Raw genomic sequence first — 19,208 nt, 5'->3', positions numbered from 1 at the left:
CCTTTCTCTGCACAGCCTGTCTCTGCACAGCCTTTCTCTGCACAGCCTTTCTCTGCACAGCCTGTCTCTGCACAGCCTGTCTCTGCACAGCCTGTCTCTGCACAGCCTTTCTCTACACAGCCTGTCTCTGCACAGCCTGTCTCTGCACAGCCTGTCTCTGCACAGCCCTTCTCTGCACAGCCTGTCTCTGCACAGCCTTTCTCTGCACAGCCTGTCTCTGCACAGCCTTTCTCTGCACAGCCTGTCTCTGCACAGCCTGTCTCTGCACAGCCTGTCTCTGCACAGCCCTTCTCTGCACAGCCTGTCTCTGCACAGCCTTTCTCTGCACAGCCTGTCTCTGCACAGCCTTTCTCTGCACAGCCTGTCTCTGCACAGCCTGTCTCTGCACAGCCTGTCTCTGCACAGCCTGTCTCTGCACAGCCTTTCTCTGCACTGCCTGTCTCTGCACAGCCTTTCTCTGCACAGCCTGTCTCTGCACAGCCTGTCTCTGCACAGCCCTTCTCTGCACTGCCTGTCTCTGCACAGCCTTTCTCTGCACAGCCTTTCTCTCCACTGCCTGTCTCTGCACAGCCTGTCTCTGCACAGCCTTTCTCTGCACAGCCTGTCTCTGCACAGCCTGTCTCTGCACAGCCTTTCTCTGCACAGCCTTTCTCTGCACAGCCTGTCTCTGCACAGCCTTTCTCTGCACAGCCTTTCTCTGCACAGCCTGTCTCTGCACAGCCCTTCTCTGCACTGCCTGTCTCTGCACAGCCTGTCTCTGCACAGCCTTTCTCTGCACTGCCTGTCTCTGCAGAGCCTTTCTCTGCACAGCCTGTCTCTGCACAGCCTGTCTCTGCAGAGCCTTTCTCTGCACAGCCTGTCTCTGCACAGCCTGTCTCTGCACAGCCTTTCTCTGCACAGCCTGTCTCTGCACAGCCTGTCTCTGCACAGCCTGTCTCTGCAGAGCCTTTCTCTGCACTGCCTGTCTCTGCACAGCCTGTCTCTGCACAGCCTGTCTCTGCACAGCCCTTCTCTGCACAGCCTGTCTCTGCACAGCCTTTCTCTGCACTGCCTGTCTCTGCACTGCCTTTCTCTGCACAGCCCTTCTCTGCACTGCCTGTTTCTGCACAGCCATTTGTTCTTTGATGGTGGCAGTTTTACAAAAGCAGGTTTGCTGCCTTTTGAGAATCACAGTATGTCACCCTGTATGGACAGTGGTGGAGAAGTGTGTAGTCACTTTAATGAAGTAAATTTATGGGCGATTGGGACATGAGATACCTGGTGTCTTAACCTGCGGCTCTTCAATGGAAAGAACAGATGTTTCTAAGGAGTTCTGTTTATATTAACTTTTTTTTTTTTTTTTTAAAGAGCTCGCAGGGCCAAAGCTGGAACAATTTTCTTTCTCTCTCTCTCTTTCTTTCTCTCTTTTTCCCTCCCTCCCTTCTTCCCTCCCTCCCTCCCTCCCTCCTTTCCTCCCTCCCTTCCTTCCTTCCTTCCTTCCTTCCTTCCTTCCTTCCTTCCTTCCTTCCTTCCTTCCCTCCTTTCTTATTGATTTCAGAGAGGAAGGGAGGAGAGAGAGATAGAAACATCAATGATGAGAGAGAATCATTGATTGGCTGCCTCCTGCACGCCCCTTACTAGTGATCGAGCCAGCAACCCGGGCATGTGCCCCTGACCGGAATCAAACCCGGGACCCTTCAGTCCGCAGGCTGATGCTTTATTCACTGAGCCAAACTGGCTAGGGTAATATATTAACATTTTTTAATGTTCTTTATTTTGTCCCAGAGTTCCTATTTTTTTAAAAATATATTTTATTGATTTTTTACAGAGAGGAGGGAAGAGGGATAGAGAGTTAGAAACATCGATCAGCTGCTTCTTGCACGCCCCCCACTGGGGATGTGCCTGCAACCAAGGTACATGCCCCTGACGGGAATCGAACCTGGGATCCTTGAGTCCGCAGGCCGACGCTCTATCGGCTGAGCCAAACCGGTTAGGGCCAGAGTTCCTATTTTTAATAGCTTGCTTTAAAAAAAGTTAGAATGTCAGAGAAGGGTGGAACCTTGGAGGTCATCCATCTGCCTCCGTTGTATCTGTCCTTTTCGTGTGAAACGAATGTTTATTCTGAGATGACAGTGCACTTGAAGGGGAGCACTTTTTGTCAGAAATGTGCTGGAAATAGTCCGCTCCAGAGCTGGTCAGGGTGCACCTGCTAACCGCACACGCTCGGTAGCGATGGACCGGCTGCTGAGCGGAGTTTCCGTTGTCGCAGGAGCTGGGCCAGTACGGAGTGCTCTTCTACAACGCCTGCTTCATGATCGTCCCGGCCCTCGTCCTCAGCGCCTCCACCGGGGACCTCCGGCAGGTGAGCCCGCCGCCCTCGCCAGCAGCCGGCGGTGTCCCTACGTAGCCTCCGGTGCCGCTGAAGTAAAGGGGGACAGCTTGCGGGATTCCATGAGAGCGGGGTGGCCGACATCCCCTCATGTCCTTTCCTGGGCCCGGAAGGTGGCTGGAGGCTTTGGGGGAAGCGCCACGAGAGTCCGAGGGTGGGTCTCGCTGCCCCTGCTGGTGTGGGGCGCCTGGGGAAGGGAATTTTGACGTTAAAAGTGAACTTATTTATGTATCACCTTGATCATGGACATTTTAAAACCTGGACAAAGAAGAGAGAATAACTCAGTGAACTCCGGGGCGCCCAGCTTCCACGCTGCTGGTCCCTTTCCATTCACCTGGCGCCCGCCCCTGTGCCTCACCCCCACCCCTGGAATGTTTTCAAGCAAGTTCCAGACATCCAGCCCTTTGTCCCCTTATCCCAGGCTCTGTGTTTAAATGTTGAGAAGGTACTTTTCTTTCGCTGCCGGCCCTGCTCCCTCCCGTAGGCGCTGCACACCAGCGAGGGACAAACGGGGTGGGGGGGGGGGTGTCAGTGGGAATGCAGGGGGCCCAGCTGGAGAGAGTGGGGGCCGGCTCTTGGGGGCCCCGCCCTGCCAGCCCTGCCAGCCCTGCCTCAGAAGTTGCCAGCCACGCCGCCCCCAGGAGCGTTGCCTGCATCTGAGGCAGATGTTCAAGGTCAAGTGGAACACTAGGTGCCAGTTAACCCTCGCGCTGCTGGGCCTGGGCGTCCGAGCGGCCGGCAGCGATCCTGGAGTTGGCGTCAGCGCGGTGGGGGCACTCAGGCTGAGGCAGCCCCATCTGCTGTCCTTCCCGGGTTTGAAGGCTGCGGCTCCGGGGCCTCCTGGGCTGATGCAGGGCTGATCGTTGTTTCTGAAGCTGAACTGTCTCACTTGCACAATTCCTCTCGGAAAACCAGGGGGCAGCAGGTGGGCTTGGCAGCGGCGCCCCTGGAGTCGAGAGCCATGTCCGTGTTTTCTATGGAGAACTGCCCAGAGGGCGTAGCGGGGCTCAGTGTGGGTGCCAGCACGCACCCCCTCGGAGGAGCAGGCAGGACGGCTGAAAGCAGTCCCTCTCAGCGCCATCCGCAGGCTTGGAGCCACGGACAAGGCGAGACTATGAGCCTCGGTGCAGTGCCCTCGCCGCTTGCCCCATGTCATCGCCACGGGATCGAGTTTTCCTTCGAAGTCCCTGAGTCCCCCTGTGCCGACTGGTGGCGTTTCAGGGCTGTTGCAGATAAGGCCTGGGTTTCTCCCTTGAAGTAGAAATCTAGAAATTCCTAGAAACTCCTTCAACAGCTGATTGAAACTAAAAGCATACTTCCCGTGGGAACAATGTCATGAATGGCATGGTGACCAGACACGGAATTTTAGGTGCCCGTGAGCAAACCGGCTAAACAGCGTGTGATGACAGGTGCCACTTCCTCCTGCCCGCCTGCCTCCCTCCGTGTGATCAGGAGCCCCCGGAAGGGCCTTGCGGGTGGAGGGCCTTTTCCCCGCCCACAGTTGAATCAGGACAGCTTCTCCCCAGGGGTCATTTTCAGCGGGGCTGCCTCCGTGTCAGATTGTGCACCAGACACCAGGGAGAAGCACTTTCTGTGCAGAGGTGTTAGTTAGCCAAGTGTGGTTTGTACCAGGAGTCGATTCGTGAATCAGACTAAATGTCAGCTTCTGTTGTTGGTGGCAGGAGCACTTGCGGAGTCGGGTTTCCTGGCTGACTGGAGGGGGGCAGTGGGGGGGGGGGGGGTTGGGGGGGGTGAGCCGCTGCCTGGGGGTCCCTCCTGGGCTGCGACTTCACAGGCAGCTGGTCTGCCAATAGCAGCGATTGCTCACAGATGGGGCCTCTGTGAAAACACTCAGTGGGTGAACTTTCTTTAGTCATTTGAGTCAAAGTACTTATTTATTTTAAAAAATTATTTTAAAAATTTAAAATCATAGTTGACACACAATGTCGTATTAGTTTCAGGCGTACAGTGTATTGATCAGACACTTACGTTTATATGACTTAAGAAGTGATCACCTGGGTAACTCCGGCATCCATGCCCCTGTAGTGATCACAGTATTATTGACTATATGCCCCAGGCTGGACTTCACATTCCTGCGGCTGTTTCTATACCTGGCACTGTGCCAAAGGACATTGAGTGTGGTACAGTTGATGAACTATAAGTATGCCTTTTTATGATTAGAAAGTCCTTAAATGCAAAATGGAAAGGATTCATACACCAACACATTTTTGCAGTAATAATAAGTGTAAAGGAAGACGTGCTCTTTGTTACTCCTGAATTATTTTCTGTGTTTAAATAAACGTCATGCTACCTTACTTTTTTAAATGCTACCCACACGGCCTCAGCATCATGAGAGACAAAGCTAAAGCCTGTCCGACTTTCAGGGGCAAAGCATCCCGCCGTTGTTGTGACTCAGGAACATTCCCCCGTCGCCCCTGGCTAAGTGGCGTCAGGAACAGAGAGCTTCCACTCACTGTTCACACACATGCCTGCCATCTTCGGGGAGGTCAGTGCTTCAGCTGGGGGAGTGTGGCTTCCTCCTGCTCCCCATTTATCTGACTTTCAGACACAGAGCCTCCTGTGGTTTGTTTGGTTTTGACCTTAGTCCTGGTGTCAGCCACGGGGATGCTCCTGCCCCTGTGATTGGCCTGGGGCTTGCCAGTCAGTATGACAGGTTTGTACTCATTGCATACTTTTCTTTCACAAGTAAGCATTTTTTTTTGAAGATAGTTTTATGATGGAGACTTTCCAACCTATGCAGAAGGAGAGAGAATAGTGTAACAATCCCCATGTACCCAGCAACCAGTTTCAGAAATTATCAACATTTAATGTGTGTCTTTTTTTTTTTTTAAATCCTCACCCGAGGATACCTTTTCCATTGATTTCCAGAGACAGTGAAAGAGAGGGGGAGGCGGGGTTGGGATGGGGGGAGGAGAGAGAAAGACATTGACGTGAGAGAGACATTGATCGTGCACTGACTGTGGCTGGGAACCCTGCAACCTGGTACATGCCCTTGACCAGGAATCAAACTCCCGGTCCTTGGTCCTCAGGCTGACGCGCTAACTGCTGAGCCAAACGGGCCAGGGAGTGTGTATCTTTTTGATAAGAGAGGTGGGCAAAGCATCACTAATGAAATGATGACAGTGAAGTGTGACAAGGTTGTAGTAATCAGATGAGAGAATTCTACTTAATTGGTTTAAACAATTTGAATTATAAACTTAAGGATTTAAATAATTTTGAACATAAAATTATTAGAACTTGGCTAACAGTATTGCTTAACAGAAAGTGAATAGAACTTACATTTAATCATGTTATTCAGCAATACTTATGTATAATCTTGAGTCACCTTAAAATTATTTTGGGAGGCGGGCAAGAGACAAATCATGAATAAATACTCCTTTTTATTGTCACCTGTCATTTCAAGAGGTTTGATTTTATTTTCTCAGCTAGGGACTAAGAGCAGAAAGCGCGTCCTAAACTTCTCTGTCTACTGGCTCCTCCACCAAAGTATTTTATTGCTTCATAAATAGCAAATAATTGTTTACTTGTTTATGATACTTCCTAAGTATTTGCAAATTCTTGAAAACTTAAAGTTTTCTTAAGTTCATAATTAATAATTAATGCCAGTATTATTTTTTAAAATATATTTTATTGATTTTTTACAGAGAGGAAGGGATAGGGATGGAGAGTCAGAAACATCAATGAGAGAGAAATGTCCATCAGCTGCCTCCTGCACACTCCCTACTGGGGATGTGCCCGCAACCAAGGTACATGCCCTTGACTGGAATCGAACCTGGGACCTTTCAGTCTGCAGGCCGATGCTCTATCCACTGAGCCAAACCGGTTAGGGCTAATGCCAGTATTATTAATTTTATAATAAACTTTCTTCTAAGGTTATTTTATAGAAAGCAAACCTAACCTGATTTTGTGACTACAATTTTAGTGAAGATTTAATGATAACCATAGCAACATAGCTACCATTTTGTTCTTGTCACCCGCAAGGTTCTAAACAATTTTATTAAATCCTCAGATCGATTTTTTGAGGAAGTTTTAAGAAAATAATCCTTATTTTGTAAAATGAACCTGAGGTTTTAGAGAAGAAAAATAATTTGCCCAATCTCACATAACTGGTACTGCCTAGGATTTAAAAAAATACATATTTTCTGTTTGGGAAATTGGTTCCTGTACTAAATAAAATGAACAATTTGGTAAAACCAGTAGAGCTAAACTGTAATGTTATTAATCTCATCATTCGTTTCCTTCAGGCTACTGAATTCAACCAATGGAAGAATGTCCTATTTATCATACAGTTTCTTCTTTCCTGTTTTTTGGGGTAAGAAATCATAGATAAGTACAAGCTTTGGTCTATGGCATCTCTTGACAGGTAATATAAAAAAATACACATTCTCTCTGTTCTGTCAAAATTCCTTTGTTTGGGCGTCTCCACTTTTCTCCAGAAAGTACCCCTGTAGCCGAGGAGTGGACTGGGACCCATGTGACATGCCACATTCTATTCCAAACATGATGTTGCCTATTGATTTCCGACACTTAGTTTGACATGAAGCCAGCAGTTGGACATCCCCCAAGGGACTGCAAGAGGGCGCAGACCAGGCTGAGGCACCCCCCCCCCCAGTGCACGAATGTCATGCACTGGGCTTCTAGTGTTATTATAAACTTGAAGAGAGACCTTTTTTCACTTGAACTTTACTATGTAATCATTCCATGAAGGGAATCAAGAAGTGAGCCCTCTGGGGGAGCTGTCCTGTAAGTGCTGTGGCCTGTGGAGCTGGGTGGGAGCTGTCACTCTCTGGGGCTTGACCCCATCTGTGTACAGTTCCATATACGCCCCCCCCCCCCTTTAATAATGTGCTTTTTAGAAAACAAATACTCTCCTGTTAAAAGTTTTTAATATACTATTTTATCAGTACTCACTTTGCAAATGAAATGTTCTAAAGCATAGTAATTATAAATAAATTAGTAAAAATGGTGAAATCATTAACATTTTGGATTTCACCCAACTTTAAGGATGAAAACTTGGTAGGTCTCAATTTTTAAGTAGGTCTTTTGAGGACACTAAAATCATCACATCATTCCACCAGCTAAGTGTCTGAACTGTGGAATCAGATGGTCTGTGTTTCAGTTGTGGCTTTGCCACTTATTATCAACTAGAGGCCCGGTGCACAAAATTCATGCACGGGGTGGGGGAAGGGTGTCCCTCGGCCCGGCCTGCACCCTCTCCAATCTGGGACCCCTTGGGGGATGTCCGATTGCTGGTTTAGGCCCGATACCAGGGATCGGGCCTAAACCGGCAGTCGGACATCCCTCTCACAATCCAGGATTTCTGGCTCCTAACCACTCGCCTGCCTGCCTGATTGCCCCCTAACTGCTCCCCTGCCAGCCTGATCATCCCCAACTGCCCTCCCCTGCCAGCCTGATTGCCCCCAACTGCCCTCCCCTGCCAGCCTGATTGCCCCCAACTGCCCTCCCCTGCCAGCCTGGTCACACCCAACTGCTCTCCCCTGCAGGCCTGGTTGCCCCCAACTGCCCTCCCCTGCCGCCATCTTGTGGTGGCCATCTTGTGATGACATTGCACATGACACCACCTAGGCTTTTATTATACAGGATGGTTCTTGGTTAAATTTAACCTTGTTGAGCCTCAGTTTTCTTACCTCCAAACTGGGAACAATGAGCTAAACTTTAGCTGCTAAAGTATCTGATTTATAAGGTGCGCTTCTGTGAACTGAATGAGCAAAGAGCACTTAGAACAGTGCTAGACACATATAGAAATGCTCAGTAAGTATTATATATTGTTAATATTTCTGTTCCTTGAGGCCAGCCTGTTCAATTTGGCTGTCCTCCCTCTCTCTCTCTCTCTAATTCTCACCTAAGAATATGGTTTTATTGATTTTAGAGAGAAGCAGGGAAAGAGAGAGAAACATCGATCGGTTGCCTCCTGTACCCACCCCAACCGGGGATCAAACCCACAACCTAGGTAGGTGTCCTGCCCAGAAATCAGACCTGCAACCTATGGGACGATGCTCCAACCAACTGCACCACGCGGCCAGGGCTTGCTGTCCTTTGTTCATTCCGGATAGATTCGGGTCCACCTTAGCATGGATTTGAGAGTTTTCTTCTGTGGTGTACACTTTATTCCAGGGTCCAGTGTTCATTCTGAAGCTGCTTTAGAGAGAAGCTTCCATTTTGGCCTGGAGGGTTTTCCAGAACTTTCTGCAGTGTCCCATCTAAAGGACACTGGGATGGGCCCATTGCTTCTTCGCTGTAGTAGCAACCAGTGTGAGCTCTGAGAACGTCCTTGGGTTTCAGAACAACTGGCGCTGGGCTCGGGCTGTCCCTTCTCTCAGGTCCCTGCTCAAGGGGCGTCCACCCCAGACCCCAGAGGCCTCCGATGCTCAGCCTCCTACTTATAGTCACTGCTTTCAAGTTTGCATTTCAAACTTTTTCAACCACTGAACCTCTATTCCAAGTTGAAAATAAATTTAAAAAATTATAACACTTTAAAAATGTGATTTAAAAGCCAATGGAATGGTGAAGAAGAGGGGCTTTTCTTTGGAGAAGTGGTGAAGGACTCAGCGTTAAGAAATGCTATTTGTAATCAGGAGTTTGTGAACAAAGCGTGTGACGGAGTGAAAGTGTGTCAGGAAGATAAGCGGGACTGTGGGAGTGAAGATGGTAAAACACAGACTGGAAGTGAGCTGAGCAGCTGCATTTTAAAAGCTGGTTCTGCAGGTCTTCTTAATCTCGCTGAGAAATGACAGGTTCCGATTCACTGATACCAGCCACTGGCACCCGCCCCCAGGCCCGAGGACAATTATCCTAATATGTTTCTGCTCCAGTAACAGGCCCTTTAATCCCACGGAAGCAGTAATGTATTCCTTAATAAAAACACAAAAGCATCAAGTTTACCTACTCGGGGGATAAAAAGTATTCTGTTCTTTGAACTGTCATTGATACTGGCGAGATGCGGCATACGAGAGAAACAGGATGCTGTGGATTGCTGGGCGATGGGACGACAGAGCTCTGAGGTTTGCAGATATTGCCATAATTCCCCAGCAAACAAATCTTAGTGTGTGATCGATGCTCTACAGTGATGGCGAACCTATGACACGCGTACTCATTTTTTTGGTTGATTTTTCTTTGTTGAATGGCATTTAAATATATAAAATAAATATCAAAAATATACATCCTTGTTTTACTATGGTTGCAAATATCAAAAATTTCTATATGTGACACGGCACCAGAGTTAAGTTAGGGTTTTTCAAAATGCTGACACGCCGAGCTCAAAAGGTTCGCCATCACTGCCCTAGGAAGACGGGCCCTATTCATCCCATGACCAGCGTCCTCACACATCACGGAGGCCTGGGGTTGGAGAGTCCTACCAGAGATGGCAAGATGAGAATTCTTGACATTCTTTGAAACCTGGAATTATAGAACAGCAATGTTCTGGGTACCATTGTGGTCGGTGCAGGAGTGTTCAAGTGCCTTTTAGTATCTGAACATCTGTTTTGAATTTCTATATGCGCTTGTGCATGGGATGGTAGCCAGAGCAGGTTGTAAATGAGGCCATTAAGTTCTGTTTGTGACTGCCACCAGCGTGCCAGGCAGGCTTGGGTAAATATTTGTGTATGTGTGTCATTTGCAGAAACAGGAAGAAAACTTTGAGCAGGGGTTCTGGTCCGGGATTGTCCACATGGGCACCTCTATCCCTTGGGCATAGCTGGCATCTGCTATCTAAATAGATGTATATCATATACTAGTGGGCTGGTACATGAAATTCGTGCGGGGAGGGGGGGGGTGGTGTCCCTCAGCCTGGCCTGCACCCTCTCCAATCTGGGCCTAAACCGGCAGTCAGACATCCCCCTTGCAATCAGGGACTGCTGGTTCCTAACCCCTCACCTGCCTGCCTGCCTGATTGCCCCTAACCACTCTGCCTGATAGCCTGCTCACCCCCAACTTCCTCCCCTACTGGCCTTCTCACCTCCAACTGCCCCCTCCCACTGGCCTGCTTTTCCCCAACTGCCCCCCCCACCGACCAGCCTGATCACCTCCAACTGCCCTCCCTTCCTGGCCTAATTGCCCCTAGCTTCCTCTGCCTTGGCCCCGCCACCATGGCTTTGTCGGGAAGGTCTCCGGGAAGGTCTCCCAGTCTAATTAGCATATTACCCTTTTATTAGTATAGATCTGCTATTATTTTTCAAATGGACACAGATGATATGCAATTTAAAAAATGCAGAATGGAAAAAAGCTGCTGAGTATTTGCAGTGCTTTTAAATATCTTTGCATTTTATTCATCCACAGGTGCCCCAATCAAAACTATCATATGCAGGTCGGCTTTTTGGTGTTAAAAGTGGTGTGGTTTCCTTTGGACTGAGTTAATAGAAGTTCTTTTAGTTTAGAACCTGGGTCTTTACCAAAGGATTGCACAGGTACTTATTTGCATATAGAAATACATTATGTTTCTTAGGAAAAAAACCAACACTACTTTGATCTCAGTGGTTTTATATTTATCCTCTTTGGGGACACCTAGTGGTTACACTAAGAAGTGCAGCTTTCTGTGGAGATGCCATCTGTTACCAAGATCTGCTGGCTAATTCAGACCACCCCCACGCCCTCCCCTAGCCCCACCCCCACCCCCCCACCCCCGCCAATGCCCAGGATGTTAGAGAGGGGGCTCCTCCCCAGCTGGCCAGTGAGTATCCTGGTTGCCCACACTCGTGGTAGATGGACATTGGAGTCTTAAATCCAAGGTGTCCGTGATTCTGAACACAGCCCAGATGGTTTCACTAAAATGTGGGATGGAGAAAATGCGTGACCAGAACCCTGGGATAGGAACCAAAGTGACAATAAAACTAAAGGACGTCCATGCTGGCCCTGGTGTGAGGCCGCAGTGCCGGTGAGGAAGCCTGCTGGACGCTTTCCTGTGTCCGAGTTGGGGTGGTCCCCTGCCCTGGGCTGCTGTCTCTGATGTAGGCTCTGAGCTCCTGCAGAGCAGGTGCTGGGGGCACTGTCTCTTACCCCCCGGGCCCAGCAGAGCCACCACTCACAAAGGCTGTGCTTTCTAATCTTTTCATTTTATGCATGAGCAGGATTATTCATAGTTCCTCAGGGCTCTACATTAATGTTGAGTTTATTAAAAATGTAAAAATTAAAACGGAGATTTTGTTAAGCCTTTAATATATAAATACTGCTGCTCTATTTATAAAGCCAGTAATTTTTGCATAAACATAATTTTACTTTCATTATTTGATTAATGGTTTGTTTTCTAACGTTTAACTGATTAAAATCTCCTAAACAATTTACTGTAAATTAGTTCCATTTACAACTTAGTGAATTAAAAGGTATTTAACCTTTTAAAACTGCATTTACAATCTGCTTTACCTGATTTCCCCCCAGTAATTTCAGGCCCTAATGCGGCCCTAGCAAAGCTGATGAACCTGGTGGCTTTGCACAGCAAAGCAGCCCTTTGAAACCTAAGAAACCAAAGTCGAAAATGTCGTAAATCAGCTTCTTTTCAACATGCGAGTAGCGTGTACCAATTTACTCAGATTCCCCGACTCCTTTCAGATGAAACCTGCAAGTCTGTCAGCTGCACATTTCAAATTAAAGCCACACAGGCCAAGATGGCGGCTTCTCTCACTTGTCAAATTATTGCAATTACCTCGATAACAGACATTTTCCAGAGAATTACAAAATTGAAAGATTGTGAGTCTGTTCCTCAGCTTTATGTTAACGCGTGATGTACTTTAATCTTTGTTCTCTACCACCCCTGCTAATCTACACTAATAAAAGACAAACATGCAAATTGACCTTACCTCCGCTATGCCTTAAGCCACGCCCACCAGCCAATCAGAGCAACTATATGCAAATTAACCCAACCAAGATGGCGGCCGGCAGCCATGGAGCTGGAGCAAGCAGGAGGCCTGGTTGCCCCAGTGATGGAGGAAGCCAAGCTTCCCGCCTGCCGCAGCAGGCTCTGGACTCCACTCAAGGCAACAAAGTTTCAATTATAGAAGATAAATAAACCCCAGATACCTGCTTTTAGTCGGCTGTGGCCACAGAGCTGGAGCGAGCAGGAGGCTTGGGTTGCCCCTGGCGATGGAGGAAGCCAAGCTTCCTGCCCACCCTGGCTGGCTCTGAGCTCTACTCAAGGCTACAAAGTTTCAATTATAGAAGGTAAATAAATTCCAGAATAAAAAAAGAAAAGAAAAAAAGGAGAGGCTGGGAATTTCTGTTGCCAGGGGGCTTGGCCAGCCTGAAAACGGCCCTCAGCCCCTCACCCAGACTGGCCAGGCACCCCAGTGGGGACCCCTCACCCTAAAGAATGTGTGGCCAGCCTGCAAACAGCCCTCGGCCCCTCACCCAGGCTGGCCAGGCACCCCAGCGGGACCCCCACCCTGATCCGGGGCACCCTTCAGGGCAAACCAGCCGGCCCCCACCCGTGCACCAGTCCTCTATCCTATATAATAAAAGGGTAATATGCAAATTGACCCTAACAGCAGAACAACTGGGAATGACTGGTCACTATGACACACACTGACCACCAGGGGGCAGATGCTCAATGCAGGAGCTGTCCCCTGGTGGTCAGTGCACTCCCACAGGGGGAGCTTTGCTCAGCCACAAGCCAGGCTGATGGCTACCAGTACAGCGGTGGTGGTGGGCGCCTCTCCCGCCTCCTCGGCAGCACTAAGGATGTCTGACTGCAGCTTAGGCCTGCTCCCCGCTGGCAAGTGGACATCCCCCAAGGGCTGCCGGGCTGCCAGAGGGATGTCTGACTGCCAGCTCAGGCCCAATTCCCCAGGGAGCAGGCCTAAGCCAGCAGATGGACATCCTCTGAGGGGTCCCAGACTGCAATAGGACATAGGCCGGGCTGAGGGACTCCCCTGAGTGCACAAATTTTTGTGAGTGGGCCTCTAGTAAAATAATAAACATCTCCGACCAAACGCCATTACTGTTCTGATTCTCACTAGCAGTGAGAGATCTGGGCCTGGACTGGAGACTGAGCGCTGACTTTCCGCAGGATTTATCCTCCAGGCGCACTGGCTGAGTCCTGTCTTAGGGTTCCCTCTGCTCCTGCCTTCCAACTGGGATTTGGCTTTAAAATCCAGTGATCTCTGTCAGCATTTAATCACCCGATTCAGGTGGGTGGTATGTTGCACCCCACTTGGGTTGAAGCCAGTTTCCTTGACTCCTTGGTTGAAACGAATCTCTTTCTTCCTGTCCCTGTGGCTGGGTTGTAGATTCTGTCCTGGGCGGGTATATTCTCCTGTCTGGTGCCCGGGCACAGTCTGTGGTCATTTCATTGACAAGTGGGTATGAAGTACTGACAGGGTCGACTGCCTGTCACGTTAACTTTGGTAATAGGCGCAGGGGCGTCACTGACATGGACACCCATTCACGTCCATCGCCTTTGTCCAAAGCCAGCAGCTACTCGCCGATTTTCCCTCCTGACACCTGTGCTTCTCAGCGCTGGCTGCTCATGGCCTTCCTCATGGAGCTGAGACCGCCTGCGGGCCCCCGCCCCACTGGAAGGAGGGCTCTGCCAGGCACCACTGTGTGGAAAAGGGCACCAGGTGCCTGGCTGGTGGCCAGGGGTTAGAGTGCGGGCTGTGCACCGGAGGCTCTCAGGTTCAATTCCCAGTCAAGGGGACGTAGCTGGGTTGCAGGTTCTATCCCTGCCCCGGTCGGGGCATGTGCAGGAGGCAGCTAATCAATGTGTCTCTCTCACATCGATGTTTCTATCTCTCTGTCTCTCTCTCTCCCTCTCTCTCCCTTCCTCCCTTCTACTCTCTCTAAAACAACAAATCAATGGAAAAAATATCCTCGGGTGAGGCTTAACAACAACAAAAAAGTGCACCAGGTGATTCTGATGCACAGAGGGGATTAAAACCCAGTGCTGTAGTGTAGCTGTCAAACAAAAGATTTCAGATCGTTTTAAAAAATCTCATTGTTCTTACCCCCTTTCTGAGGAAACATGAGTGGGAAAGAGACAGACAACATGAAAAAGGCACTTAAGGTAGGAAGTCTGGCAAATGCATGACGGACCATTCTCCTGTGAAAGGGCAGAGTTAAAAAGACGTTTTAGTATGTCGGTTCTAACGCCCATTAAAGTGCCCGCGGGGTCACTCGCCGACTGAGGCAGCCCGTGGTTCTCAGTGCTCAGGTGTCGCTCCCTCGCAGGTTCCTGCTGATGTACTCCACCGTGCTGTGCAGCCACTACAACTCGGCGCTGACCACCGCCGTGGTGGGAGCCATCAAGGTAAGGGGTGAAGCCGGGATGTGGAGTGGAATCGGGACTTCCCGGGAGCCCAGTCTTCGCCGTCGAAACCGAGTTTGATTTTATTGTTATTAATGGAGTAAGAAGGGAGGCTGTGACATTTCCACCTGTGCCTGGGCGATCACTTCCTCCGTCTTCTAACCCAGAAAACGGAGGGAGGACTAGCTCATTGGAAAAGGGGAGGCACATTATGATGTTTTAATGGGGGGTCGTGCAGGGGCATGGTCTGAGAAATGGAGTCAAAAGCTGAAACATGGCCAACCTCCCACGCTCACCAAGATGCCCTGCCATCTGCACGTTGTTTTCCTGGGAGGATCTGCTGGCGAAGAAAGGGAACCCTTGTGAAGAGGGCCGCTCAGTGACAAGGTGCCCGGCTCACGTGGGCCCTGGGCGTGTGTGTGTGTGTGTGTGTGTGTGTGTGTGTGTGTGTGTGTGCAGGCAGCTGAGAGCACACATGGATGAAGAGGGCAGGGGTCTGCGTTCGCTTCCACGTTGCTTTGTCTTCCTACTCACATGGACGAGGTGGGGAAGCTGCCTGGGCCCGGGAGGCTGTCCGAAGGCTGCCCAGAGGCCTCCTGGGATTCGAGGGGCAGAGCGCGGCCTGGAATTGATGAGACATCTCTGCTCCGTTCAAGTTTAGGGTCGATATAATGAAATTTCACGACCCAGTGATGGTAGAGAGATGGGGTCTGGAAAGTTGGTTATTACCCAACTCTTACCTCTGCTTCCTGTGTGTGAAGCATGAATAATGCAGTCTTCTGTGATTGCCGTGCCACAGTTCACTTCACTTTATTTATCTGCAATGGATTTTTATTCATTCATCCAACATTCTGTGAGCACCTACTGTGTGCAAAGCAACTAAAAGACTTAGTTTCAGATTTCACCGTGGACATGTATTTTCCCCCTAAATTCTTCACTTTTAAAATGACTGACCGTCTCTTTCCCTGCAGAACGTATCCATTGCCTACATTGGGATGTTAGTCGGTGGAGACTACGTTTTCTCTGTGTTAAACTTCATAGGGTTAAATATTTGGTAAGTGGGGTTTTTAAGTGAACTCATTTTTGCAAAATATGAATTTGTAAAAGTCTGACTAATCTATAATAATAGAAGCATAATATGCAAATTGACCGAATGACTGAACAGCAGAACGACCGTCTGGACGACCACGCTATGACACGCACTGGCTCCAGGCCAGCCAAGGTGGATGTGATGTGATTGGTTGAGGGGCCCCACCATCACCTCAGGATCGCCCAGCAGAGGGAGGCCCAGGCCACCCTCTGCGCAGCCATCAATTGCGGATCCACGGCTGAGTGGGTGCGGCCTCCCTCTGCTGGGCAATCGATCGCAGAGTCCCATGATCTATTGCCCCACAGAGGGAGGCCCAGGCTACCGGCCAGCAACACTGTGGTGGGTGTGCGGGGCCGGCCAGCAATTGCCCCACAGAGGAAGGCCCAGGCCAGCCAAGTGATCGCACACCACCACAGCCTGTTGCCCAGAGAGGGAGGCGACCAATGGTGGGGAGGGGGGTGCAGCACCGCACAGATAGCAGGCAGTGGCAGTGGTGGAGGCAGGGCCAGCTGCGAGCAACCGGGGGAAGGAAAGCCCCGATAGGCCCTGATTGCCAGCCAGGTCTAGGGACCCTACCGGAGGGGTCTCGGATTGCGAGAGGGCGCAGGCCGGGCTGAGGGACACCCCCTCCCCCCGCCCGTGCATGAATTTTGTGCACTGGGCCTCTAGTGTTTTATAAGTGAAGGAGTAGTGTTTTGACATGCCAATTTCTAAGATAATTTCACTTAAACCACTCAGTTCATCTGTTTCCCCTCGTGTGTCAGGAGTAATGAACATTCCAGGGCTGAGGTCAGCTTTAATCCACGCCCCTTCCTCCCGGAAGAGCCCCCGTCTGTCTCCCTCTGGTGCAGTGGCCTCTTTAAACTCGTGCATGTCAAAGCGCCACATGCTGAGGATAGCGGGAGGGGAGACCAAAATACTGTTAAAGGGCATTTTGGGGTCCCAGACCTGGGGTGCTATTTTAGGATAAGAATGTATAGTTTATTCAGTAATAACCAAGTGCTTATTTTCTCAACCAAGTTCTGTGTTAGATTTGATCTACTCTTTTTTTTTTTTCTGCCCTCAAAGATTTCTGAAATAAGAGGGGTAATTCTCACCAAGTAACCTACAAACAGGGATAACACGGGGCTCGTAGCTCCCTTCCGAGGAAGCTGACTGCGTACAGAGGTGGGGCAGCTGCCGGGGTTCTTTATCCTCCCCTTTCTCCCCCTCTCAGCATGGCGGGGGGCCTGCGCTACTCCTTCTTAACCCTGAGCAGCCAGTTGAAGCCGAAACAGCCTGTGGACGAGGAAAACATCCCCCCGGATTTGAAGAGTTAGACTCGGGCAGCCTGGCGACTGAGGGGTTGTTCCAACCTTGGACATGGGCCGGCCTCTGGTCAAAGCAAGAAAAGGAACATCTGCAAAACGCAAAGAGAACCTACCTCGCGCGCTGCCAAGCGAGCCACATGGCCGGAGAACTGCGTCCTGGCAAAGCCTCGCGGCCGAAAGGGAATCTCAGAATAAGCCAGTGGGTAATGGGCTGTCCCAGGGGGTGCGGCTGCTCTGCTGCCCCGGGGCTGCAGGTGCCTGCGAGGTGCAAGGCGCTGGGAGGGCGATGGCTTTCTCACCAGCACCAAGGCCTTCATGGCAAAGGTCCCAGCCCAGGCAGTGACTGAGTGCTGTTCGGTTTAAACAGGCGCATCTTTATTTTCACAAAATTACCCAATTAACTGCCAGTAAGACACCTGTTAGCTTCGATTCCGTCTTACATGTTGGTGTTTTCCCAATTGTCCAAGTGAAATAAACAATAAAATAAACAATGATCCATACGCACGCCTCCTGCTGTGTGTGACATTACGGTGGACAGGCAGGAAAAGGGCCGGTTCTTCACTCTGCCTGGGGGGTGACCTTCCTTTTAAGGCCTGTGCTGGGGAAAGGTACAGAACAACCCGGTGGAACACACCACAAGACCTCGCGTGCCCTGTGATGTCTCACTGGGTCACCTCTCTCCTCGTCTCCCCCCAGGCGTGTTCAGGGGCTGTGACAGTCAGACCATGTGCACTTTAACCAGAGGCCTGTTTCCTTCCCTAAGCCTGTCTGGCTGCCGGCCCGGGGTGTGGGAAGGCCCCCTAGTGGATGGGAGTTATTATTACTCTTCCATCACGAGCTGGGGTAGGGGTGCAGGGCAGGCCTCAGTCTGAGCAACAAGAGCCCAGGGGTCTTGGTGTCTGGCACGGGGGGGGGGGGGGGGGGGGGACGCTGCAGGAGCAGATGGCCCTGGCGCCCCTTTCCGGCAGCCCCCTCTATGGCAATCCACTCCCTGCAGTGTCTGGGCTCCTAGCCGGACCCCAGAGGGTCAGGGTGCGACCCAGGACTGGGCCCTTCAACAGAGGCTGTGGGCACCTCCTGGGGGTTCAGGCGTTCCCCTTGCTCTCTGCAAAAAGGCATTATGTGCCTCTGGACACTTCAGACAACACAGGCAAGATGCAGCAGAAACGACAAAAGTAACAATCTCAGCCTGTTAACTGGGTCAGGACCCTCTGTTGCTCACAGTGCGCCCCAGAGCCCCACTGACCCCCAACAAGGCGTCCGCTAGGCCACCGGCTCTGCTCAGGGCAGCGGGGCTTCTCCTGGCTCTGCTGCAGGGCCTTGGCTTCAGCTATGCCCTCTGCCTGACATTCTCCACCTGGTTCCTGCACTGTCCTCCTCCCAGCCCCTGCTGGAGGGTCATCGGCTCAGTGCCCCCTCTCCAGTCCCAGTTTAACTCTCAACATGCCCCAATGCCGGGGTTCTTGCCCCAGCACCAAGAAGGGTTCAGGAATTTGGAGAAGGGGTTCTGCGTAGATGACATAGGAATCCAGAGACTAATAAAGAGTCCGGAGACGAAATATAATTTTGAAAGGCATTGGGGGTCAGAGGAGCTTAGCTAAAGGAGCTAAGTTCTAAGGTCTTAAGTCTAAGGCCTTAGGTTCTCCCCGTCCCCAGGACCCCATGCTTTTTATTAACACAATTTGTCCTGAGGCGAGGCAGAGATATACACTTCAAAGGGTACAGGGTCCATGGTCAGAATGGGGAAATTAGCCTACGGCTGTTCAGGTGTTTGGCCAGTAGGAGGCAATAACATGTAGATTAAGTTGCTTTTTAGCTGTCTGTCAGCCACAATCAGTTTCCTATTCAAGTTTGGGGAAAGGCCTTAGGCCATTCCCAGATACAGCCATGCTGAACATGCTGGAATTGGTCCCCGGCACCCCAAACCAGCTACACCCCCACGCCCCCCACCTACACACAGCCCCCCAGCATCCTCCCAAATCCAGCCAAGCTTCTAACTTCCCTGCTGTTCCCAGGACAGCGAGGCCTTCAATCCTCCTCCATCTCTTGTGGTTTAGGGTTAGAACCTTCTTTCCCCACTTGTTCTTTTTCTTGACGGCGACTCTCCAAGGCGGCCAGGCGCTGTCCAGAGGCCGGCCACCGTTTTCACTCCTGGTGAAGCTGCACTGG

General features: G+C 50.5%; 1 protein-coding gene across 2 annotated transcripts in view; it reads left to right on the top strand.

Moving 5' to 3' along the window:
* SLC35D2 (solute carrier family 35 member D2) overlaps positions 1-17,533 on the top strand; it is a 53,333-nt gene extending 35,800 nt beyond the window's left edge. Inside the window, exons 8-12 of one of the 2 annotated variants that reach the window (XM_036331420.1) lie at positions 2,249-2,341; positions 6,634-6,701; positions 14,564-14,642; positions 15,611-15,693; positions 16,946-17,186. In XM_036331420.1, the coding sequence (XP_036187313.1) occupies positions 2,249-2,341; positions 6,634-6,701; positions 14,564-14,642; positions 15,611-15,693; positions 16,946-17,048 (426 nt within the window). In that variant the 3' untranslated portion in view covers positions 17,049-17,186. Of the gene's footprint in view, positions 1-2,248; positions 2,342-6,633; positions 6,702-14,563; positions 14,643-15,610; positions 15,694-16,945 lie in introns of both variants that reach the window. The other variant, XM_036331419.1, reaches the window with a different exon arrangement.
* The last annotated feature ends 1,675 nt before the right edge of the window (positions 17,534-19,208 follow it).

Source organism: Myotis myotis, unplaced genomic scaffold, assembly GCF_014108235.1.
Source record: "Myotis myotis isolate mMyoMyo1 unplaced genomic scaffold, mMyoMyo1.p scaffold_m19_p_12, whole genome shotgun sequence".
NCBI lineage: Eukaryota > Metazoa > Chordata > Mammalia > Chiroptera > Vespertilionidae > Myotis > Myotis myotis.
Note: the sequence above shows the minus strand (reverse complement) of the source record. Positions and strands in the feature narration are given on the sequence as shown.